The 25,945-nt window shown below is 40.6% G+C and overlaps 1 protein-coding gene across 3 annotated transcripts in view; it reads left to right on the top strand.

Annotated features, from left to right (window-relative positions):
* The window catches only part of LOC144598557 (rho GTPase-activating protein 6-like), a 235,387-nt gene that overhangs the window by 164,168 nt on the left and 45,274 nt on the right, over positions 1 to 25,945 (top strand). For all 3 annotated transcript variants that reach the window (XM_078408734.1, XM_078408735.1, XM_078408736.1), the window contains 2 exons: positions 7,948 to 8,019; positions 24,038 to 24,294. In XM_078408734.1, the coding sequence (XP_078264860.1) occupies positions 7,948 to 8,019; positions 24,038 to 24,294 (329 nt within the window). The remainder of the gene's footprint in view (positions 1 to 7,947; positions 8,020 to 24,037; positions 24,295 to 25,945) is intronic.

Raw genomic sequence — 25,945 nt, 5'->3', positions numbered from 1 at the left:
CCAGGGGGTGCCGCATGATGGCTGCCTCACCTACAGTTTGTCTGTCCTTTTCAAACTCTTTTTGTTATTTTTGGTAAGTTTTAAAAGTTTATGTAAATGTTCTCTGGTTTGTTTTATGTGGGGGGTGGGAGAGGGGGTCAGGGGAAACCTTTTTTCAATCTCTTACCTTGCTGGAGATGCGATTGTTTTCCGGATCGTATCTCATGTCGCTCTGCAGCCTGACATCAGAGAGCTGGAGGTCTTGCCTGGGACTGACCTTGAGTCCCCGCGGGGGCGTGGACTTATCATCTGAGCCTGCGATCCCTTGCCTGGGATCGACGCTCCAATGCAGCCTGTGGACTTTAACATCAGAGCTCACAGTCTCGGGTTGAGACCGGTCGGGAGCTCCAAAAGCTGCACGAGGTTCGACTGGTCCCGACCTGGGGTAGATCGCCGGCGCGGGGGAGCTGAGATCCCCTCGGAGCTTGATCGCCCCGACGAGGAAGTCTCGCCGCTGGCTACGGGAGTCAAGATCATCCCATCAACGGAAGGTTAGAGTCCCCGACCGCTGGAGGACAAAGAAGGGAGAGATTGAACTGTTTTTTTACTTTCTATCACAGTGAGGAATGTGGAGGAGTTACTGTGGTGGATGTTCATGTTAAAATGTATTTTGTGTGTCCTGTTGCTTTTTACTGTTATGACTGTATGGCAAATGAAGTTCCTCGTATGTTGCAAAACATACTTGGCTAATAAAGTTTTATTGTGATTGTGATTGTGTGATTGTGATTGTGATTGTGATTGTGATCACAGTCGAGACTGTCATCAATTGGCTTGTATATTCAGCCTGTTGCCAAAAACTGACCATTTTCTTTTGGCTACAGTGCTAATCCTGATACTCATAATGGAGTTATGTTGAAATAGTTAATTTGTTACTGCGATTCATGGCAGAAGGCTCATACCAGTGCTACATCCTGCTGTGATTTAAAAAGGAACCCAGCCCTCTGTTAAAATGCCAGTAATTGAACACCAGCTAAATGCAATCCTGATGTTTCTGTCAACATTCTCTGCTTTTTTTCCAGTAACTCAGCAGGGAATTGTAAATATTTCATGTGCGGAGATTTGCATTCTTAAGCTTTACCAAAAAATGAATCATCAGCAAATAGCTTTTTAGTCCAGAAGGTTCACGTTAGTGAAGGGAACCTGTTACTCCTCTTGTAAACCCTGCATTGTGTGTTGTTGTCTGTTCTGTGCACCAGAGCAACCAACTAATAACTTTCTCAGATGGTCATCCTTTGGCAGTTGATTGGTTCACAATTCGCAATGTGTGGATACCTCTGCAGATTTTGCTACTTTATCTTGTGATGTCCCTCCACGGGGCGGCACAGTGGCACAGGGGCAGTACAGTGACATAGTGATAGAGTTGCTGCCTTACCGTGCCAGAGGCCCAGAGACGATCCTGACTACAGGTGCTATCTGCATGGAGTTTGTACATTCTCCCTGTGACTGCGTGGGTTTTCTCCGAGTGCTCCGGTTTCCTCCCACATTTCAAAGACATATAGGTTTTGTAGGTTAATTGGCTTCTGTAAAAAAAATTGTCCCTAGTGTGTAGGATGGTGCTAGCGTATGAGGTGATCGCTGGTTGGCGAGGACTCAGTGGGCCGAAGGGGCTATTTCCATTTGTATCTCCAAAGTTCATGTGAGTTTTCTGGCAAAGCACCTGAAGGCAATTGAGAACTGAGGCCGTCTTAAGACCTGAAAACATTACAGCCAGGAAATGGAATTTGGGATCTTTCTGGTTGGCAAACCTCAGTCTGAAGAATGATCTGGATCCAAAACATTACATGTTCGTTCCCTCCTCAGATGTTGCCTGACCTGCTGAGTTCCTCCAATACTTTTCATTTCAGTCTCTGCACTTTCTTATGTCACCAACTCAGCAGGTTTATTGAGTAAGTGAAAATTTATAGATACCTTAATTCAGAAAAGATACCTATTTTATGAAGGGCATATATATTTGTGAGCATGCAGTTTATCAGCTAATGCCACTCTTGTTTCCTTATAGTTTTAAGTCCCAGTTGTGTACCAAGATTTGGACCATGTCCTAAAGCAGATTTTTGTGTGACCGATCAGATGACACCCATGTAATGTGAAAGAATTATCATCTGGCACTGTGAACGAATTCAAGGAGGTTAAATTTATGTAAACATAAAAACAACCTATTGGTGGGGCTTCCTGGTGTTCTCTCCCTCAGCAGTCAGTTGGGAACTGCAGATCCTGATTACCCCCAGCCCAACTCATGAATCTACAATCTTCCCCATGTTATTCCTCTGTCAGCCATTGTGCTGCATACCAGAATCAGATCTACTTTTTATCTTCCATGCATTTCACTGTGCCACCAGGTACAGAAGAAAGGATGTTAAGCACACAAAGCTTGTACGGTCAATTCTGTTGTGCAAGGGGGTCCTTCGCAGGTGCAAACCCACACGAATATTTGAGTTTGTTCATCCTCAGCACATTCCCAGCAAAATGTTCCTTTACAGTGTCCGAAAAATTTATAAACGTTCCATATTCCACTTACTCCCCATGACATAGACAATGGGCTAAAATATTTCTATGCTGATTCATAGTTTACTGACCAATCCAGTTCCCCACTTAAGTCCCTGTAACTATGTTTCCCACATTCCCATCAGCTCTCGCTACCACCCCTCCCCCATTCAATCACTCACCTACACATTCTGGGGCAATTTACAGTGACCACTTAATGTACTAACCCATACGTTTTTAGAACGTGGGAAGATACCAGAGTAGATGGGGATATGGTGGGAGCACCTGGTGAAAGCACATGCAAACGCTACACTGATGACACTGCAGGTCAGATTTGAACAGAAGGTCTACTACTCACTGTTGCTATTGTGCCAACATAATCTGCTGACTGTGGAATTTACCATGCATAAATAGGCAGCTACATTTCCCACATTGCAACAGTCACCATAGTTCTGAAGCATTCTATTATCTATCTGAGGACATCTTGGAAGAAAGAGCAGGACACTATTAAATACAGGTCTTTTTCTTCAACAAATGTTGAGTTTAATTAAAAGCAGTCCTCAGTGCAATTGCTCATTTACAGGGCATGTGGCTTGTAGTTCAGTAAAACTGCTTCATAATCTTCAGCTTTGGATTTGGTATGATATGTGGACTGAGACATAAGAAATCTATTTTTTTGCATAGAAATCTGGCTTACAAACCCTGAGCGGACATTTATCATTATATATTGTAATGAGACAAAGCTCCAAAATGGCAACCTTTAATTTAATATTAGGAGAGATTCATCTTCCAGTTGGACAGTTACCCAATAGCAGTTGATAAAGAATGATAGTGTTTTGTGGTAGTGCAGCCAATCTTTAATTGGTATCGTGATGTATTTTTCCCTTGATGATAACCCTGCATTCCAAAAGAGAGGCTTGTAACTACTTGATGTATTTTTCACCTTGGCTCATCCAAAATCACTTTACATCCAAAGAACACTTGAAGTACAACCATGGATGTAGTAAATGAAACATAGCAGCCATCTTTCTATCGCAATCTCCCACAAACAGCAATGTGATAATGCTCAGAGAACTCCAAGTGATGTTAGTTGAGCAATAAGTACCCATTTCGTTACAGAACATGCATGTGTGCATGAAAGCAGGGCTAACTTTCCTGCTTTTCAGATTGTCATGAGATCTTTTATGTCAATCAGTGGGAGCAGATGCTACCTCAGTTTAAGTTCTTGCCCCAAAAGAAGGAACTTATAAATCCAGTTGTTCATCTGACATATTATTTTAAAAATCATTGTAACTATATACATACTTGGTGTACACAATTGATGACAGTTGACCAATTGATCTAAAGCAAATTCAATAGGACATATCAATTTAACCCATTATACAGATCTCCTGTATGTCTTTAGAGTGTGGGAATAAACTGGAACACCCGAAGAAAACCATCGTGGTCACAGGGAGAACGTACAAACTCCGTAAAGACAGTAGCCGCAGTCAGGATTGAACCCGGATCTCTGGCGCTGTACGGCAGCAATTCTACCACTGCGCCACTGTGCCACCCCAGTTAATTGGCATCTGGGAGAGAATAGGTCAGAGGACATAAGTGGGGATCAGGATTGTTCTGAGAGACTTCATAGTCTCAATGGCCTCATAGTCTCCTAAATCATAGGGAATTTAAAATGATTAAGACCCAAGGCACTATTTTGAAGGAGCCATGCCTGGTGTACTCCCGTAATCAGCATAAAAATTATTATTTAGTCATTATGCCGGGAATGTTGTTTTGTAATTTGTTTTTGTGTATCCCACATTACGAGTATGATTACACCAGATGTGCTTTGGGAGGTGCTGAGGCTGTGACAAGTGATAAATGAGGCTCTCTCTATCTTTTGAAACCACTGCTTTTGCCTTGCTTCTTTCACTAACTGAGCAATCATATGAAAAATTAACAAAACTTGAACAATCTCTTACTCTTTAGAATATACTTCAAATCTCTATCCTTGCATCACTTCTTAAAATCAATTAGAATGCATTCCTATCCCTTTGAGTCCAAGGAAATCAACTATTTTTAGCCAGGGTGGACTCCAATTCCACCATCACATAGTCCGTTCCTCATTGAGGACCATTCAGGACCACATGAGAAGCAAACTGTTGGTTATTTTACTGAAAGTAGTTGAGAGATGTTGGAAAAAATGAGAGGGTATTTTATTTGTTATTATGCAAGTGTTAGATTAAAGATCTAACATTGATGTCAATATCAATGACAATAAAGGTTGTCAATGTCTGTGTTTCCGGAAACATTCTCACCCTTCCTTTACTCAGTCCAGCAAATATTTTTGGAAGATAAATCAGCCGGGTGTCAGGAAGTGAGAAGCTTTTGTGTGGTGAGAAGTGGCATGTTTATTTCCCAGGGGCTTCAAATGAATATGAACACCATGCACAGTTTAGGCTTCTGATGTTCTGATTGAAGAATCAAAGAAATAAACAGCACAGAGGAGGCCAGTTTGCCCATCACTGTTTCTTTGGAAGAGTTATCCATTTTTTCCTGCTCTTTTTCCTTTTTTCCCATTATGCTGCAAATATATCTACTTCCTTTGGAAATTACCATCAAATCTGTTTCTACCATCCTTTGGGATGATTGCTGCCAAAAAAAACACAAGTTGCTGCTTAAAAGCTTTTTCTATTCTGAAGAAGGGCCCTCACCCAAAATGGTGTCTGTCCATGTTCATTCCACAGATCCTACCTGACCTGCTGAGTTTGTCCAGTAGCTTGTCTTTTGCACTGCGCTCCAGCATCTGCAGGATCTCGTCTCCTTTCTTCCCATTTTATGCAGCTGTAACCAACTATCCGTTCATTTTTGCCAATTATCATGAATGTGCCTCCTTCAATTTTTCTGGTGCGGTGGTAGTTGGTGGGAGAGATGGGTTCGCACTGGGGCATGGTGGGGGTGGTGGAGAGAGGAAAGAGTGGAGCGTGGGAGATATTATTTAAAATTGGAGAGTTTGATATTCGTACTAATGGTTTGTAAGCTACCGAAGCGGAATACAAGGTGGTTTTCTTCCAGTTTGCATGTGCTCACTCAGGCAATGGAGAAAGCCAAGGACAGAAGGATCTTGACCCGAAACATCACTTATCCATGCTCTCCAGGGATGCTGCCTGACCTGCTAAGTTACTCCAGCACTTTGTGTCCTTTTGTGAACAGAAAGTTTAAGATGGGAAGGGAAGTTAAAATAGTGAGCAACTGGAAAGGTATGGGGATGGGAAAGTGTGACTGTTGCTGGATTCACATTGAAGTGGTGGAAATGCCAGAGGCTGCTGGGGGGGGGGGGGGGGGGAGTAAGGACCAGGGTTACTCTTTCCATAGAACTGAACTGCAGGATCCCAGGGAGACATGAGTAAATGCTCCATCCACAACAGCGGGGAGGGGAGGGGAGGGGAGGGGAGGGGTGTGTGCGGAGAACCACATCTGCTGAAGAATTGATGGCTTAGAGACGACTTGGATCAACAAATATCTCCCAAGATATCAAGACCTAAGAGAAGGTACAGATGCAATTTATTTGAGTAGTTGCATGAACAAGGCATTCAATAATGTGGAGTGCCTTGATAGGACGGAAGCAACTTGTGTAAAAATCTGCAAAGACCTGAGATGGTTACATAGTGATTTAAGTTTGGTCCTCAAAGTACAAGGGTTTTGATAGAGAAAACAAGGAGAAGATGGTGCCTGATGTGGGTTCCCCCAGCACATTGTGTTTTGCTCAATATTCCTCCTTCCACAGTTTATTCTGTCTTCATCACTATGTTTGGGTTGAAGAGTCTTCTAGTAGCACCTTGCCTTCATGAGTTGCAAAGAAATGCTGGGATAATCGGGTTCTTGTGAAGTCAGAAGCGCTGTGGATCCCACACAAGAAACTGACCGAAGTAGAGTGTAACTGGACTAATTGGACCAAATATTGCTCAGTTTAAGGTGGAGATAAATGGCAACAATGATGAATGACTTGGTTGTTGAAGAGGGAGAAGTTAAATGATTACACATCTGAATAATAAAGTCAGATTTACTTAAACCCCTGAAATCTTGGTGTCAAGTCTCTTGAGTAGAAAAAAAGACGGCAGGCGTGTTGACATAGAGGAGGAGGCTCTGCAGCACCACCCTGAGGGCAGAATATGTAACTACACCAGTTGGGCAGCATCTCCAAGCATTGCGAGACTGAAAATTTGTAAGTTGATTAATTCGTAGCTTTTCAAATTAAATTGTCAACCCAGGAAGTTGTGTTTTCAGGATAATTTGAGTAATCTCACAGATGCCTGTGCTTGGACTGAGGATGTTGCTGTGAGAACTTTCTCTTGTTCCAGTAATGCAACAAATTATGCTCCAAACATTTTGTCAGGAGAAATTAACTGGAGATTACTTCTCCAACCACTTGCTCATCAGGTTTTGTTAGAAGTTTGCAACTTATCGCACTCTTCCTCAAGGATGTGGGCATTTTGAAGATCAGAGAATATGTTCTTAGCCTTGTCCATCACTCCCACAGAAGGGGCTTTTGCACAAATGTACTGGTTCATGTTTATATGATGAAGGGTCATAAGAAATTTCACTAGTTCTGTAGGGTGAATCACTGAGACACTACTTTTATTTATTCTTGAGGGACAGCATTATATTGTGTATTTAACAGTCCCATTGATTTTGACATCAATTTTACTTTGGGAGATTGGAACTTTTAACTTGGCAGCAATGAAAGAATGGTGCTGAATGTCCATCATGTTTTGTGTGTCATCTGAAGTGAACTTTAATGGATTCATCATCCTGAATGTGTTGTAAAATTAATATTATAATACAATTTCACTAATGTCCATGGATTTTGGAGCAAATGAATGGATTGCTCAAGTAGATGGATGAGAGTGATTATGACAATACTTCTAGTGAGGAAACTTAAACATTACACAGTACAAACTTAAATGTAGATGCAAGGAACTGCAGACCCTGGTTTACAAAAAAGGACACAAAGTGCTGGATTAACTCAGCGGGATGGCAGCATCTCTGGAGGACATGAATATGCCAAAGTTTCAGGTCAGACCCTTCTGCAGACTGATTGTAGTGGGGCGTGAAAGCTGAAGGTGAAGTGGGGCAAGACAATGCCAGGCAAGTGATGGGTGGATACAGGAGAGTGGGATTTGATTGGCCGATGGTTAGACAAAGGAAAAGACAAAAGGCTGTGAGATAAGGAGAGAGAGAGAGAGAGATGTGAAATCTGAAGCCAGAGGAAGTGATATAGGTGGAAGGGGACGGGGAGTGCACTTCCAGGAGGGGCACAGGGAAGAACATTTGGGTGTTGCTTTGCACCTTTCGAGCAAATGCTTGCTGCGGTTTGGCTGTACGTTTTGAGCTCATATTCTACTTCAGTAAACAGATTTACCTACTTTGTTATTTTATTTGTAGATGGACAAAAACGGAAGAAATCCCTGAGGCGGAAGTTGGACTCGCTGGGCAAAGAAAAGAACAAGGACAAAGGTGAAAATCCAGTGCATTTAAACATTATTTTGATGAATAGTTTCTGTGAAACTTGAAACTTTAGTTCAAAACTGAATACTTAAGTGTTCAGTACTTAAGCTGGTAGAGCCACAGTCTATCAGTGCCAAAGACCCAAGTTCAATCTTGACCTTGGGTTCTGACTGCATGGAGATTGCACGTTCTCCCAATGACCTTGTGGATTTCCTTCGAGTGCTCTGGTTTCCTCCTATATCTTCAAGACAGGCAGATTGAAGGTTAATTGATCTCTGTAAAATTTGCCCTCATGTGTCAGGAGTGGAATTTGGTCAGTATTGAAAGAGAAAATTATTGAAGGAATGGTCCCATTCATCATCCGTATGTGTTGACGTGTCTGTGGCTGGAACTGTTTGATAAGTCAGGAGAGTAAAACAGCCTGCCAGACAATTAATGTGACAACTTTCACAGAAGGTTCCATAACATTAGACTATTGAGATTTGACATTCATTACTGGATAATCTCAGTCTGTACTCAATGAGCACTCTTCAAGTTTGTGATATGAAGAATTGATTGTTTTTTAAGTAGAGTGGTTTCTACTTGAGAACTGTGGAGTTGCACTTTCACCATTAATTTCCCATGAATACACATAAGGCAAGGTAGTTTGTTATTAAAATGTAACATTATTGGCTAATGGGACTGAATGGTGTGCTCTAGTACCTAATCAACATTTGTCTGAGTTTAGCCACACTCACCCTCACTGTCTCTAATTTAATACACTAAAGATGGGATTATAGGGTTGTGGAATGAGATGGGGAAGAACAGCCTGAAGTTCTTTAAAAACTTTGTATAACACTATCTGTTCCAAGAGCAATCATTTATTTTTTGTGTTGGTTGTAATGGGAGAAATTAAAGAGAAAGTAAACTCAAGCAACATTGCCTCATCGGAGTCATATTGCATTTTCATCTAGTCATATTGCAGTTCTCAGGACTCCACACTGATTTCAACAATTCTGGATAACCAGCCTTTCCAAGTTGTGTCAAAACTGGACAGTTCTGACCTGGGGGCAACCAGAGCTTAAGTTCCTAGCTGTAAATAATACTTAACAATTCATCCTGGTGCAACCGCATTGACACTACAGTTAAGAAAACACAATAATTCTACTTCCTCAGAAGACAAATAAAAATTGGCATGTTTTTAATGACTCTTATAAATTTCTGCAGGAGCTCTATAGATGGCATCCTATTGGGATGCATCACCACTTGGTTGGCCAATTGCCCTTACCCAAGACTGCAAGAAATTGCAGAGTTGTGGATGCAGCCCAGACCATCACGCAAACCAGTTCTCCCATCCCAACTACCCCTCCCACCCCACCCCCATGATTCCTTCTACACATCAGGCTGCTTCAGGAAAGCAGCCAACATAATTAAGGGCCAGTCACACCCCGGTCATTCCCTTTACTATCCCCTTCCATCCAGTGGAACATACAAAACCTGGAAAGCATATGCCATCAGATTCAAGAACAGCCCTCTCCCCCACGGTTACAAGACTCTTTAACAGGCCTCTCAGAAGCTGAGAATGTAGACCCGATTACCCGAACTATCTCGTTACATTGCGGCTCTTGTACTTTATCTTTAATTGCATTTATCCTGCATTCCGTTTCCTTTTCCTTTTTGCACCACCTGTTGTACTCGAGTATGGTTTGATTGTGTAGGAAAGTACTGCAGATGCTGGTTTAAATCGAAGGTAGACACAAAATGCTGGAGTAACTCAGCAGGACAGGCAGTATCTCTAGAGAGAAGGAATGGGTTGATTGTACTCACGTATTCGTATATGGTATGATTTGCCTGGATAACACAAACAGTTTTTCACTGTATCTCGGTACATGTGACAATAATATACCAATTCAACCTGCAATATTAGCTTAGTTTTTGGCTCTCCCCAGATGCTGTCTAAACTGCAAAGTATTTCCAACATTATCTTTTATTTCAGATTTCCAGCAAGTGTTCTTGTATGTCACATTTCCAGCAGTATTTTTTTCTCTCTCCACTGTTCTCTTTAATCTTCCTCTGTATACAACTGCTACAACTAACAGGCATTCAAATTCTTTTTCTGGTCCAGAATAATCTGGTCCACATCCTACCACATATATTCCCTCTGTTTTCTTTACCCCGTCTCTATACAATTGATTTCTTAATTTTCCAGGTACAACGGAGGGCAATTGATCTGAAATGTTCTGCGTCTTCTATAATAATAATGTTACAAAGCATATTAAGACGTGTGTAATCTTTCACATGTTCATTAGTTATTGTAGCAGTGCCTTACGCCTGCATAAGTGTCAACACTTAAGTGTGTTTGCAAACTGAAATCCGAACACAACAATCTTCCAATGTTTTTGCAATTCAAGTTATAATTGTAGAAAAGTGCCGGAAAGAAGATTTATTACAGATTGGGTTTATCCCACAGAGAACCTCTTTCATTTAGTGCCAGCCCCGATAACCTTGTCCAAAAGGCATGAGGCAATGAAAATGGAGGCAAGGCAGTTAATGTTATTGCGTTAGGTTGTTAACAACAGAGCTTTACCTAACAACCAAAGTACACGGCTTTGGGACCGATAATACCACTTTAAAAGATGTAAAAGCTTTATGAAGCACAAATGAATTTCCAGCATGTTTGGTGACATTTGGGGAGTTCCACTTCACAAGCGCTTTGAAGCTTGGTCAGCATGAGTGTGTTTATGTTATAGAACAGTGTTTTTATTAGCTGTGAATAGTTGATATTTGAAATTAGGACTGTAGTTATTTTGCAATACTTATCAGCTCAGCAGAAACAGTCAAAAGTGAAATTTGAGGAGGTCCTCAGGTGAACAGATCTAGATTTTAATTATTTTCGTAGTCGTATGCCGCTCATCTGGAATAAGAGGATATGTTCCTTTTCCTCCTATGAACCAAACAATGTGATGCACCATTGAGGATTCTGCAACAAGATTTTATAAAACAATCACTGGAAAAGATTGAAAACATTAATTTTGGTTTATTAAATTAAATGTTTCATTTGTATCCCATTTAGAATAACATCCTACATTATCTCCAGCGAGCCTTTGCCGGGTGTGCTGGAGACATATAAACAGAAGATGTGCATTTATTAACACCTTTCCTGTCCTATTTAAAGCCATTGAAGCATTGTGACAATTGTTATATATGTTCGAGGGTGGAGGGCTTACATGTCTCACAATTTTAAATATCAAGTAAACAAGGTCTATCTGCTTTGGTGTAGATGACACTGGCTTTGTGAAATGTAAGAACTGCAGTTGGAGTGAGACTGTAAATGGTCTGGTCTGTTGTATTGTTGTTATACCTAACACCCAACAGTAAATTTCTCCATATCTTCTAAGACATTTGTAGGTAGCCTTGCATTATTCTCAGTGGTGTCTCTTAAAATTATTTCTAAATTAATGATTCAGAATGGAACTCCTATCCATCATCATTGGTTACCACCATGCATCATGCTGTATGGGTCAGATGCAAAACAATGTCCCTTTACTTTCTCTTTACTAATAATCTGTACAAATTTATTGATTATGGTAGAAATATTACAGCACAGAGGAAGCCATTCAGCCGATTGTGTCCATGCCAGCTCCAAAGAGCGTAATCACATTTGTCCTATTTCCCTGGCTCTATTCCCATGTCTTTGAAAAATAATTCTCTTTCAAGTGCTTATCTGATTGCCTTTTGAAGACTTTGATTCTGTTCCCATATTCTTATTGGCAGTGAATTCCAAATCACACCTTATGAGTGCTAATAAAATGTTTCATTCACACCCCACTTGTTCTTTTTTGCCCAAAATTTCAAATCTGCAACAGCTGGTTATTGAGCCATTGATCAATGGGAAAAGCTTCGACTCTCTATCCTGGCCAAACCAGACATGTTCTTGTGTCCTTCAATTACATCTTCTCTTAAAATTCTTTGGGCCAAAGAGAACAATCGCAGCTCTAACTTTATAGCTGAAATCCCTCTTCTCTAAATATCATTTTCAAGGACCTCTGTGGTTGGATATTATCTGCATTCTTGACAGTATAAAATGGAAAACTGGAAGGGGGTATTGTGGGGAAAATATTTTTAAAAGGTTTTGTGAGCCTTAGAGCAAATTACTAGAACTGAATAAGGAGACGGGGGGGGGGGGGGGGGGGAGGAGGTACGGGGGACTGGAGAGGGGGGGGAGTGGTGGGGAGGGGGAGTGGTTATTGTCACAAGGAATTTGAGTTATGTGGAGACAGGAGATGAACTTGGGTTATAGGCAGAGAAATGTACAGCATGGAAACAAGCTTGTCAGCACACCGTCTACCTCCACCATCATCAACCCATTTAGAATAACATCCTACATTAATCCCATTTTATTCACTCATTGGTCCTGTCAACCACCCCTAGATTTTACCAACCACCTCCACATTACTGTCAATTTATAATGGCTATTTTATATAACAAAGGTGTTCTTGCAACGACAAAATGATTAGAGGATTGCTCGAGGCTGCCAAACCTTTGAGAGGTTGAAAGATGGATATTGCCCAGGCATCAAGGATTGAAGAACAGATACTGCCCAAGCTCTGTTTTTCCTTGAATAATGTCCTGGGTTCTCTTGCAGCAATTGAGAACCTTTAAATCGGTCTAATGTGACACTTGCAATTGAAAGGCAATTCAGCTGTTTTTTAGTACCATGCTGAAGTATGGTGTGCTTCTGACTTGAGAAATCCCAGGCTTCTGTCAGAGTGCTCAACTGAGCCAAGGCTGATAGCTGAAATGGGTTGCACAATCCATTTCTATTTTCAGACACATGGTCTAGTCATGCTTCCCTATGATGTTCGAAGATTACTATTACAAATGGGTATCTCAATCAATGAATTAAAACATTGTGGGGTGGAGATTCTGTCACTTAGCATCTGAACATGGTGCAGAAAATACAATGATTGACTCTCTACATGCTTTGGAAAATTGTAATATGGTTCTTTTTGTTGATGTCATACATACGCCCAGAGACTGTTCTGTTTGCATCAGTGATTAACATAATTATTATTATATTCTTTCACTGAAACATGCTTATAGGGCAGCATAGTGGTGCATGTAGTTGCCTTCAGTATCAGATACCAGATTCAATCCTGGCGTCTGATGCCATCTGTGTGGAGTCTGCACGTTCTCCCTGTGATTGTGTGGGTTTCCTCCAAGTGCTCCAGTTTTCTACTACATCCCAAAGATGTGGGGGGTTGGAAGATAATTGGGCATTGTAAATTATCCCATATGTGTTACTAAGTGGTTGATGGTCAGCATTTAACATTTATGCTAATTAGAATGAAGCACCTTTAAGATCTATTATGTACATACAATTGTACAGAATCTTAGCAAGTTGTTCATCTCAACATTCCAGAGACTGGTTCATCTAGACTTCAAGCCTTTTTTGTTCTTGTACCATAGACCAATCTTCTTGTAGCCGCTGATAGACTGTATCCACCATTTATGTACCAGCTTCCCCAGTGTCCTGTTTTGAACTTCTGTGATGTGGCCCTGTTTGTGTAATCTATTTTAAAACAACATCCATAAGGTCAACAAGAGTTGGCAGGTGGCCTTCATTATTGTGGTTAAAGTTAGCCATAGAAGCATACTGCACGGAAACAGGTCCATCAGCCCAATTTGGCCATGCCAACCAAGATACCCCATCTAAACTTGTCTTATTTGCCTATGTTTGACCTATATTCCTCTTAACCTTTCCTATCCATGTACTGTCCAAACGACTTTTAAATGTTGTTGTTATTGTGCCTCACCAACTTCCTCTGGCAATGTTCCTGAAAGAGTTGTTTCCAGAACTACATTTTGCAATTTGCAATAACTTTTTTGATATGCAAGTGTCTTATGATTCCTCCCTAAATAAAAGCATGCTGCTCTGGTGTGGCTTTGCTATTTTGATTTTGACTGGGTAACATCATGAGCTCTCAATTTGGTTTAGCTTTCGGTTTTTAATGTCGTGTAAACTGAGAACAGTGAAAAAACGTTGTTTTGCATGCTATCCTATCCAATCAAATCTTGGTTATAGACAAAACAAAATTGTGGAATCATTTGAGCACAGAATGAGGCCAAGCAGCCCTATGCAAGCGTTATCCAGTTGGTCCCACTTACCCCTATTCTCACCACACCCGGGAATTTTATTTTTCAGCTATTTGTCCAGCTCATTTTTTGAATGATACAGTTGAATCAGCCTCCACTACCCTACCCATGGCACAGTGTACTTCAGGCCCCGAGCAGGCATGTTTAAAAAAAAACATGTGTATACCTGTGTTTAAAAAAAAAAAATGTCACTTTTTCGTTTTGCCCATCACCTCTGTGCCCCACCATCAAGAGGAGCAGGTGCACCTTGTCTGTTCTGTCCATATGATCATTAATGATTTTAGATATCTCCATCAGATGTCCTTGCAACCATCCCTTTTCCGATCAGAACAACCTCAACCTATCCGGTCTTCCTGCAGAACTGAAGTCTCTCATCCCTGAAATCTTTTCTGCATCCCCAGAAAGTCTTCACTTCTTTGCGGAAGTAATACATCCAGAACTGGACACAATGCTCTAGTTTTGACTGGCACAGTATTTTATAAAGGTGCATCATGACTTCAGAGCTCATGTACTCCATGCCTTTACATCTAAATCTTTATAAGGTCATAGATGCAATTACGATGGAAAAGGCCCTCTGGACCAATGCCAACCAAGGTGCCAAACTGAGCCAGTCCCATTTGCCAGCATTTTACCCATGTCCCCCCAAATCTTTCCTAGCCATGAATCTGTCCAAATGTCTTTTGCACATTGTAATTGTACCTGCTTCTACCACATCCTCTGGCAGCTCCTTCCTCTGTGTGGAGGAAAAGGTGCCCCTCAAGTTTCCTTTTAAAATTTCCCCTGTCACCTTAAATCTATATTTTAGACTTCCCTACTGTGGGAATAAAAATAGTGACCGTCTATGCCAAATTTCTCAAAGGTGTGCATAAGCACATCGGATTGATAGGCATATGAACAGGAAACGTTTTATAAGAGAAGTGGCACCAATCTGAGATCAAAATGGAAATTTCCTCTTGGAGGAAGAGCTCAATGCTGCTGTCCTAAATGAGTACCGCACCTTAATCAACAGTACTCCAGCTATGGCTGGAGTCCTGTTGATTGAGGTGCGGTACTCATTTAGGACAGCAGCATTGAGCTATGGCTGGAGTCTCTGTAAAGGAAGATTTAACAGAATCCTAAAATGGCTAAAAATTATAACTGAGCAGGTTCTAAAAATACCAGCAGCACTTAAAGTGGACAAAATCATGCAATAAACAATATTCACACATTATTGCTGATGATTATGCTGCAGAAGAATGATGTTATAACATAAACCTATTAAACTTTGATCAATGGAAAGGTGACCTCAAGCCTAACAGGTTACAGTTGTGGGTGTAGGGACGGGCACTGGGGTAGGGGAGATCTTGAATGCCTGGAATTGCTCTCACCATTTTTATAGGAGGACGTGAAGAAACTTAAAAGGCCTAATTCAAGCCATTTGCAGTTTCATAGCTCCTGCATGTTATGTGATGATAAAATATATTTCTATATTTATGTCGTTTGCAGATGGCCACAAATAGTTTTGTTCCCTTCTTTTGGTAAAATGTTATGAGTTTATGACCGCCTGGAATGACCACATTCTTCAGTGGTATATTTATGTTTTTGTTTCCTTGATAGTTTAATTTGCTAGAGGGCAAGAAATCCTTTCATCGGGATTAAATAACTCAAACAATTTCTCGCTGTGAGCTTGTGTGCCCGATTTTTACTTTTCAATTCCCTCATATATTATTTTACTTTTATTGTTTAGCTAGGCATAATGCTGTTTTGGTTCTTGTTCAGAAGGAAGCCCCCGAAGTTTGTTATACACAGTTCTCAATCCATATGGAAGTTTGTTTTGCATTGATTCCCTCATATCCGTCTGCTCCTTGATATTTAGATGGGTTACAAAAAAAAACCCACTTTCTGTTAAAGACAAGAACCCATGTAACATTTAATTAAATAAATTAGGAGACTTGCATTTAGCTGCTGTGGTAGCAAAAGTTTCATTTACTGAACATGTTAAAATACTGCCATGGAACCCACTGAATTTTTACATAATTTTTGAAATGATACATGAAGATCAAATAATAATTGAGCTACTGGATTGAGGTAAACCATCTGGTTCACCAATATCCTTTATGGAAGGGTAATCTGCTGTCTTTTACCTGTCTGGCCCACATGTGGTTATATACTGTCAGAATGTGATTGATTTGCAACTGCACTCTGAACCGGCCTACAAACATTTCAGGGCAATTAAAGATGAGAAATAAATGCTGCCCTTGCAGATGACATTTGCATGCTTTGAAGAAATTTAAGAAGAAATTGTGCACCGAGCTTTCGAGGGTATAAAACATTTTATGAATGAGCCTCAAATGTTTATTCTAGCATAGCAACGCCATTTTACTTGCAACGTCAGGAATTTTATGAATTTGTGTCTTAAATTCTGGTTTGCATTGGTGAAACTATTTTTGAGGGTTTGATCCAACATCAGGCTGTATTTGCATCATGTTAGTAATGTTTTTAAATCCACTTTGCTGTGAGGCAAATTATTCTCTTGCTTTTCTCTTGCCTTTTGTAAACCAGCACCTGCAGTTCCCTGTTTCTGTATTCTTTTTTTTTTGGTGAGTCTCGTCTCAATATTTCATCCAGGATCTGGATGGCTTTGAGTTGGCCATGCTCCTGAAAAGATTCATAGACCACTACAGCCACATCCACATTTACATCCAAAACATTATGACCACCTACCTAATATGCTGTTGGTCCTCCGTGTGCCGCCAAAACAGCGCTGACCCACCGAGTCATGGACTCTACAAGACCCCTGAAGATGTCCTGTGGTATCTGGCACCAAATCATTAGCAGCAGATCCTTCAAGTTCTGTAAGTTGCGAGGTGGAGCCGCCGTGGATTGGACTTGTCGATCCAGCACATCCCACAGATGCTCAATCGGATTGAGAATGGAGAATTTGGAGGCCAGGGCAACACAATACACCCGTATAGTAATATTATTGTATGGGTGTGCGGCATGGACTCTCATTCGAGCACTGTCCAAGTTTCTCAATGGTATCTACGCCCGAATGCTCAGAAAAGTTCAAAATGTCAGTTTGAGGGACCACACCACCCACGCCTAGCTCTCTGGGGCGATTCCACCTCTCACCGAGAAGATCAGGTTGTAAAGGATGAGGCTCGCTGATCATTGCCACTGCCATCCAGAAATACCAGCAAACAAGGTTGTGCTGTGGGAACCCACCCATGGAAGACGGAACCCGGGACGACCAAACAAGACGATGCTGAAGATGTTGATGGAAGACGCATATGTAGAGACAACAGAGGAGCTTGCCAACTGTATGGAGGACAGAGATGTGTGGTGCGTCCGTCACCGTGCCCGTCAGAAACCAGCACCACTGCGTCACTAATGTTTTCAACGATTTTAAATTAAATTAATTAAATTAAATTAGGGCAACACCGTGAACACTTCATCATGTTCCTCAAACCATTCCCGAACAATGTGTGCAGTGTGGCAGGGCACATTTTCCTGCTGAACGAGGCCACTGCCCTCAGGGAATACCATTGCCATGAAGGGGTGTAGCTGATCGGCAATGCTGTTTAGGTAGGTAACACGTGTCAAATTGATGTCCAGATGAATGGCCGGACCCAGGGTTTCCCAGCAGAACATTGCCCTGAGCATCACACTCCCTCCACCGGCTTGTTGTCTTCCCACAGTGCATCCTGGTGCCATCACTTCCCCAGGTAAAAGGCGCACACGTACACGGCCATCCACGTGATCTAAAAGAAAACGGGACTCATTGGACCAGGCGACCTTCTTCCACTGCTCCAAGGTCCAGTTCCGATGCTCGCGTGCCCAATGTAGGCGCTTTCGACGATGGACAGGGGTCATCATGGGCACTCTGACCGGTCTGCGGCTACGCAGCCCCATATGCAGCAGGGTGCGATGCACTGTGTATTGTGACACATTCCTCCCGTGACCACCATTAAAATGTTCTGTGACGTGCCACTGTAGATCTTCTGTCAGTTCGAACCAGGCGGGATAGCCTTCGTTGTCCTTTGAGCATTTATCTTAAATTTCTGTCCCCTGATTTTCGCCCCGCAGCCCTTCTTTTCCAAAGAAAATAGTCCTAGTATATCCAGAATTTCCTCCCTGCTATAAATTTCCATATTTGGCAACATTCTCATAAGTCACATCTACACCCTCTCCAGTAAACTCACATCAGTCCCGTAAAATCATTAGAACTGTACACAGTGCTCAAGCTGGTCATAAAATCCATTTCAGCCTGATCTTTATCCGTTGCAGATCCACTCTTTTTTCCTTCTCTTTAAAGCAGTTTGACCTATGGCCTCTACACCTCCTATGAAATATTAATTCCTTGTTGGCTGCTTCTTTGATCCCAACTGTAATGAGGCAGAATGGACCAATATTGTGTAATCATAATACCAATTATTTTCAGTTCCACCAGAATGCTGTACTGATATTTATAACCATACTTTTCCTCTTATTCAATGCGTGCTTGTTCTAACTCATGGTTGATGTTTTTTTCAATTTTACATTCTCAATTTTCTCTTCTTCCATATGCTGCAAGTATACACTTGTTTCTCATCATTGGCTTCAATTCAGGAAGAAATAGACAATAGACAATAAACAATAGATAATAGGTGCAGGAGTAGGCCATTTGGCCCTTCGAGCTAGCCACGCCATTCAATGTGATCATGGCTGATCATTCATAATCAGTACCCCGTTCCTGCCTTCTCCCCATCCCCCTGACTCTGCTATCATTAAGAGCTCTGTCTCACTCTCTCTTGAAATGATAGGAGGGGATTGGAGGGTTATGGTCTGAGTGCAGGTAGATGAGACTAGGTCAGGGAGAATGGTCGGCGTGGACTGGTAGGGCCGGACAGGCCTGTTTCCATGCTGTAGTTGTTATATGTTATATGTTATATGAAAGCATCCAAAAAATTGGCCCCCACTGCCTTCTGAGGCAGAGAATTCCACAGATTTACAACTCTCTGAGTGAAAACGTTTTTCCTCATCTCCGTTCTAAATGGCCTACCCCTTATTCTTAAAATCTTTTAATCTTTTTATGAAATAATTGGATGGCAATAACCCTCATGTAGCAATAGGGTTGGATTACTAATCAATTCTTGTTACTGGTTATGATTACACCAGATTTATGTTTTCTGCTTTGTTCCAAAAAGAAGTGGTATACAACACAAATATTTATTTTAAACTAAGAACATTGCAAATTAAGAAAGGGCTGTATGAAGAAAGGATTTGTTTTATACCCTGCCTTCCATGACTCTGCATTTGAAGCATTTTGGAATACCAATGAAGACCCTTGATAATGTAGGAAACATGACAGCTAATGTGCTCTTCACAGCAAGGTTCTGCAAAGAGCTTTGTGGTGATAGCCAGGCTGATCACTTAAGAATAATTGTGATACATTTTGAACTAGGTTACTGGAGATAACTTCACTGCTCTTATTCAAGATGGTGCCTCGGACTTTCTACCACCTGAGTCTTGACATCCACTTAAGAACAGGGAGATAGTTTATGACTTACCTGAAAAGATACATTTCTGATAGTGAAGCATTCCTTGAGTGTGTGCTGGAGGGTTAGCCTAGATTCTGCTCTCTTGTTTTTGGAGTGGGGTGAAGCCCTATCATCCTGCTTCAGAAGAATACTGTAATGAAGCTTTCATGAACGATGGTGGTGAATATACTTCACTGAGAATTATGTCTGATAAGTTCGGCACTGTGTGTCCATTGTGAATAATGCCCAGTTTTGTTATCGGTCATCATCTATAACTAGGAGGAAAAATTGGTGTTGAGCTTCAGTACTCGGAAAGATTGGGAAAACTGAGATTGTCTTATGTTGAAGTAAAATGTTGGCAAACCTTGCATGGAACTTGTATTCGATTTGTAAGCATGACCCTGAACTTCCACCATAATGATCATCTCACTAGCCCTTTCAACTTTATGCCCTCAGCCATTTGTATTGGCTCAATGTAGTTCAATGTAAGCTTGAGATAAAGCATCTTACCTTTTGAACTGACACCTTACAACTTTCCAGACTTGATGTAAAGCTCTGCAATTTCAGACAATGATTCTACAATTCTCATTTAAATCATCTCCAAGATTAATCTGTTGGTTCACATCACAGTCCCCCACCCAATGCCCATGCACTGTCCCCCCATTTGTTAATTAGGTCCACCTACCTTCCCACCTGTCAGAGACATGCACTTTAAGTGGTCCTGTTTAAATGCCCAAGGCTGATACATCCTCCAAATATGAAACTCTGCACAGTTACAGGATCTTGAGTGATTACGTGCCTTCACATGGTGGTTGGTGGCAGAGCCAGAGCAAGCTCTTCAAAATAATTCTGGTGAAATGAGTGAAAGAAGATTTGATGGACATTGCCTGCTCCATCCCCCAGCTTTATCGGTTGTAAGTACTATCTAAATATTGAAAGATCTTGAATGTTACTGACATTTGGAAAATTTCCAAAACAATTAGAAATATTGAATTTATTAATATTTAGTTTCTCAATAATAAAAGGCAACCCCACCCCAGAACAATTAACTTTTAAAAAAATTAACAAGTATTAATGTTTGACCTGGTCAAACAATAGGTCCAAGCTGGGACAGACTGTTTCAACAGATTTACCACTAAGTGTTAAAGAATATACACAAGTGTACACTGGCTTAGTAATTTGGCCAGAAATATTACCTATTGAAGATCTACTAACAAAATATGAAACCCAAATTAATTTGGTCAAATTTACCTGTTTTGAAAAAAGTTTAACAAATAATATGGCTGTAAAAATACTGTAGTCTCAAAATCTATTTGGCTGCCATTTTGCTTTCTCTAGTTACATACTTTAAGGAAGCAACTGTGAATCTGTGGAATTCATTGCCACAGAAGACTGTAGAGGCCGTTAATGGATATTTTAAGGCAGAGATAGATGCATTCTTGATTAGTACGGGCGTTAGGGGTTTAGGGGGAAAGGCAGGAGAATGGGGTTAAGAGGGAAAGATAGATCATTGAGAGAGAGGGTTCAGTCTGAAGAAGGGTCTTGACCCAAAACGTCACCCATTCCTTCTCTCCAGAGATGCAGCCTGTCCCGGTGAGTTACTCCAGCATTTTGTGTCTACCGAAAGATAGATCAGCCATGATTGAATGGCGGAATATACTTGGTGGGCCGAATGGCCTAATTCTTCTCCTATCACATGAACTTATGAACTGGAATTTATGATTCCAATGGGTAGATACAGCGGTTCTTGCTACTTCATATGATTCTTTTAGTGGTGTGCATATACTGCCGTTTTAACTCACTTTATTTCTAATCTTTGCAATTTGTCAGTTTGTTTATACGCCAGTAGTTATTGGTGTTCTGGTTTCTGTTGCATTGTATATATGCTTGTTCAGAGCATCCAGTCTATAAGAAAACCAGCATAAAGAGTGAAGTTCAAATTTGCTCTATATTTTAATGTAATTAATGCAGAAATAAATACGAGATCTCAGTTCATTGATCAAGATACTAACACCAATGCGGGCAAGTGGAAAATAATTTGAATTGTTGCATGAAACTCTTAACTTTTAATTGCACTCTTTTGTAATAAGCAAGTATTTTCTCTTCAATAGTGGAGAACTGTTATTGATCTTAGGTTGTGGGTTTATGACCCGTTTCAGAGATTAGAGTATATAATTTAGATTGAACCCCACTGAAGAACAGAGAGAGTGCTACACAGTCTAACTTAATTGCTTCCAGATTTGATTTTATAACCAGGATTCATCAGTCTTCTCGATTTATGTCATGGTGCACGTTAAAGCAGTACAAGGAATTTCTCCTACGTACCTAAAACAAATTATCTGGCTGTCAAATCAGTGCTGTTTGACATATTTTACTGTGGGCAGATTTCTGCCTTCTTTTTATTATTGCAATAGCATCTGTATTTCAAAACTAGTTGCTTGTTATAAACCATTGGCTATGGAGCATTGAAGTGCAAGACTCCACTAAAATACATGCCATTTTTTCCTTAGTTATCTTTTTCAGACAGAAATAGATTTTTATATCCATATAATAAATGTTATGCTCATATAGATCACTTTCAAAATTCCAAAGAGTTATTGTAATGACATTAGCATCAGTCTAGCCAACTTCAAAGCTATTTTCAGGCAATGTTTTAAATTCCAATTTGACAACATTTTATTTTTAAACTGCGATTTATGTGGCGTGAACTGCCAGCATTGTTTCGTTTAAACTATTGTTTCACAGTAGGATGTCTAACTACAATTTTTTTTACAACCAAGTAAAAATTCCTGAGCTCCCATGATATTTTTTTTAAAAGATGGACAAAGATGAAAAAAAAATTGAGCAAAAATATTCTTGAGTCATCTCATTAGCTCTGCACAATCGCGGCAAAAACAACACAACCATGAGATGTGAAAGCACAATTTTTTTGCAAATTTTAGTTTGATTCCATTTTTAATCCTGGCATCACTGGGAGGATGATCATTCATTACCCATCTCAAACTGTGTTTGAACTAAGTGACATGCTAGTCAGCTGCATTGCTGTGGGTTTAGAGTCACATGTAGACGAGCTCTGTAAATGATTAACCAGGTAAGGTCAATTAAATGAGTATTTATGACGATCTTCATTGTTACCATCTTTTTAAAAAATTTCAATAATTTAATTTAAAATCCACAACTGTTGTGGTAGGGTTTGAATTTGGGTCTTTGGATTGTAGGCCTCTGGGTTGCTAGTCATGTAATGAAAACTGTGCCAGCATAGTAGTTCAATGTTAGATGCCAATATTAAATTTAATCGACAGTGATAGAATCTATTCAAGTGTGGTTAAGAAGTTTGATCTCAGAAAATATCCCTACATCATTTCTTTACAGGCATTCTTTAAGATGCTCAAGTATTTTTCTCATGTCACCTGGCTGTAACACCCATTACAATTAGACTTGAATGGAAATATTTTTTTTATTAGGTATGTAATGGATATCTTATCCATTATAATTGCTTTGGTCGAGTACCCCTTCTTCAAAGTGAGTTATATTTTACTCTTATATTTTACTATTTTAGAATGGAGATGAGGAAAAACCTTTTCAGTCAGAGAGTTGTAAATCTGTGGAATTCTCTGCCTCAGAAGGCAGTGGAGGCCAATTCTCTGAATGCATTCAAGAGAGAGCTAGATAGAGCTCTTAAGGATAGCGTAGTCAGGGGGTATGGAGAGAAGGCAGGAACGAGGTACTGTTTAAGAATGATCAGCCATGATCACATTGAATGGTGGTGCTGGCTCGAAGGGCAGAATGGCCTACTCCTGCACTTATTGTCTATTGTATATTGTCTACTCCATAATCATGCCCAGTGATATTGAATTATGTCCCTGTTACTTTCAAAAGTCTGAATAATAAAGCAATCAGAGTGGCGCATTTATCGAAATTACAAAACAGTGACAATTCATTGGCCTGGCATATTAGTCATTGGTAAGAAAAGAACAGAAATTTGTCATAGAATTTCTCCACACTCTTTTGGACCTTCAGCTCACACTCTAAACCAATGATGCCGAACCATCGGCATTTCCAAACTATCAGATCCTGGGTTATTGGTATTTTGCTGTTAAAACAGAAATTTCTGGAAATAATCAGTAGGTCAGGCAACATGAGCAGAAAGAGAAACCCTAACTTTGTTAACAAAATTAATGCCATTTTTCTCTCCATTTATGCTGGCTAACTGGTTGAGTATTTCCACCTTTTTGTTTCTTTATTACTCAGGAAAGCATACAGCTTGCTGTGAATTGTTTAAGATGGTCAGTCCAACTTCTGTCTGCATGCAGTTTTCTACTAAATAAGTATGGCAATAAATTATTGTGACTTTTGCAGTAAACCATCTGATTAATTCCTTTTTACCTTGGCAGAATTTGCACCACATGCCTTCGCAATGCCATTGTCTCAAGTGATTGTCAATGATCGAGCCCATAAACAAAAGCAGGATGCTCTGAGAGAGGAGCAGAAGGACCATTTGGACCTGGTGGCATCAGTCTTGCCATTTGGATCCAAAAGACCCAACAAGGAACTCTCAAGCAGCAATTCATCTCTCAGCTCAACCTCAGAAACTCTCAATGAACCGACATCACCCACTACTCCTGAAGCTGCTCAGCGTGTGAGAAGACGGGTAAGCTTGTTAGCCTTTCTTATATATGACTGAAATTAATCTTCCATTCTTCTTTAACGGAGCCATTTGTGTTAATGCTTCTCCTACATTAAGCATAGAATCATATAAAATTCATAATCTAGTACCTGGTCCTTTGGTTCATTGTAAATGTGGTGGTGGACAAAGAATTACCAACCTAATTCTTGGTTCCAGCATCAGGTGTATTATCCTCAGGTCGCAGGTCTTCATGTCAGCAACCAAGTTATGCTTACATGTAATGTGAGTTTCCGGCTCTCGCATCCTTTCAGATAGTGAATTCTGGACTCCCACCACCCAAAGAGTGAAAATACTCATCCTCCTCTCCCCTCCAGTCCCTCCGTCAGCTACTTTAAATTTATGTACCTTGGTTTTTGCTTCCACTATTGGGGGAACTCGGTCCTTCCTTGTGATTCTACCTAGGTCCCTTGAAATTTTATAAATTTGAATTAAATCTGTCCCGCAGCTTTATCAATATATTTTTAAAAAAATCAACCACAGCTTATCCATTCTTTTCTCTTCGTGAGAAGTTTTCAATCCTGCCAACATTGTTATTGAAACGTGTTTCGATTTTGGATTCATGAGTATCCAGTTGCAGTTGGATTCCATTCCTTCATATTATAGAAACATAGAAACATAGAAAATAGGTGCAGGAGGAGGCCATTTGGCCCTTCGAGCCAGCACCGCCATTCATTGTCATCATGGCTGATCATCCGCAATCAGAAACCTGTGCCTGCCTTCTCCCCATATCCCTTGATTCCACTTGTCTCTAGAGCTCTATCTAACTCTTCAAGACGACTAGAGTATGCTCCAGATCTCCTACCAATCTGCCAGTAGTTAGTACTATGACTATCTCTGTTTGTGTTCCTTCACATCCACCTTAATATTGTGATAATTTTGCTTCATGTACTCTCTTCAGTACAAGCTCCCTCGACCAAAGTTCCTGGTCTCCTTCCACAAACTTGTTACTGTTTCCCAATCTTCACATCGAAGGGAATAGCCATTTCTACTTTTTTTAAATGGTTTTGCATTCTCCCCCATCTGAGATGACTGTGCAGTTAATGGTATTGGTTGGGATGAGTGGATGTGATGTGCATTTGCTGAAGTATATTACTGATAAATCCCATCATAGTAAAAGTGAAAAAAGTAAAACTCTAGAGCACAAAGTTTGTACTCTAGTCTTCTTGAAGAGGAGCCCAGTGTAAAAGTGGTGGAGGGAGTGTACTGCATCACAAGTCTTGTCTTCCTGCATCCTGCCTTCAATCACCTGCCCCATCTGGGGAAGAGTATGCGGTTGACACATTAGCCTCATTGGTCACATCAGACTGCACAGAACCAGTGTGGAAGCATGTCACCCACAATCCCCAGGGACTGATGAACAAGAAGCAGCATCTACTCAACATCTTCACTCGTTTTTAATTGCCCTAAGATAATCATTTTCTAACCCACTGTAGAGATTTGATGTAACTGAGGGGTTTGCTAGACAAGTTGTTAAATATCACCTCTATCAGTACGGCACTGCAGTCACATATTATTGGACCGGGCAATTGCTTCAGCCTAACTTGCCGAGAGACAACAGTGAACCTGCCATTTTTGTAAATGATGGTCAGTATAGTCACTCTGACTGATTGTATAA

This window comes from Rhinoraja longicauda, chromosome 12 (assembly GCF_053455715.1).
Source record: "Rhinoraja longicauda isolate Sanriku21f chromosome 12, sRhiLon1.1, whole genome shotgun sequence".
NCBI lineage: Eukaryota > Metazoa > Chordata > Chondrichthyes > Rajiformes > Arhynchobatidae > Rhinoraja > Rhinoraja longicauda.
The sequence above is the reverse complement of the archived record's forward strand: the minus strand, read 5'-3'. Positions and strand labels throughout refer to the sequence as shown.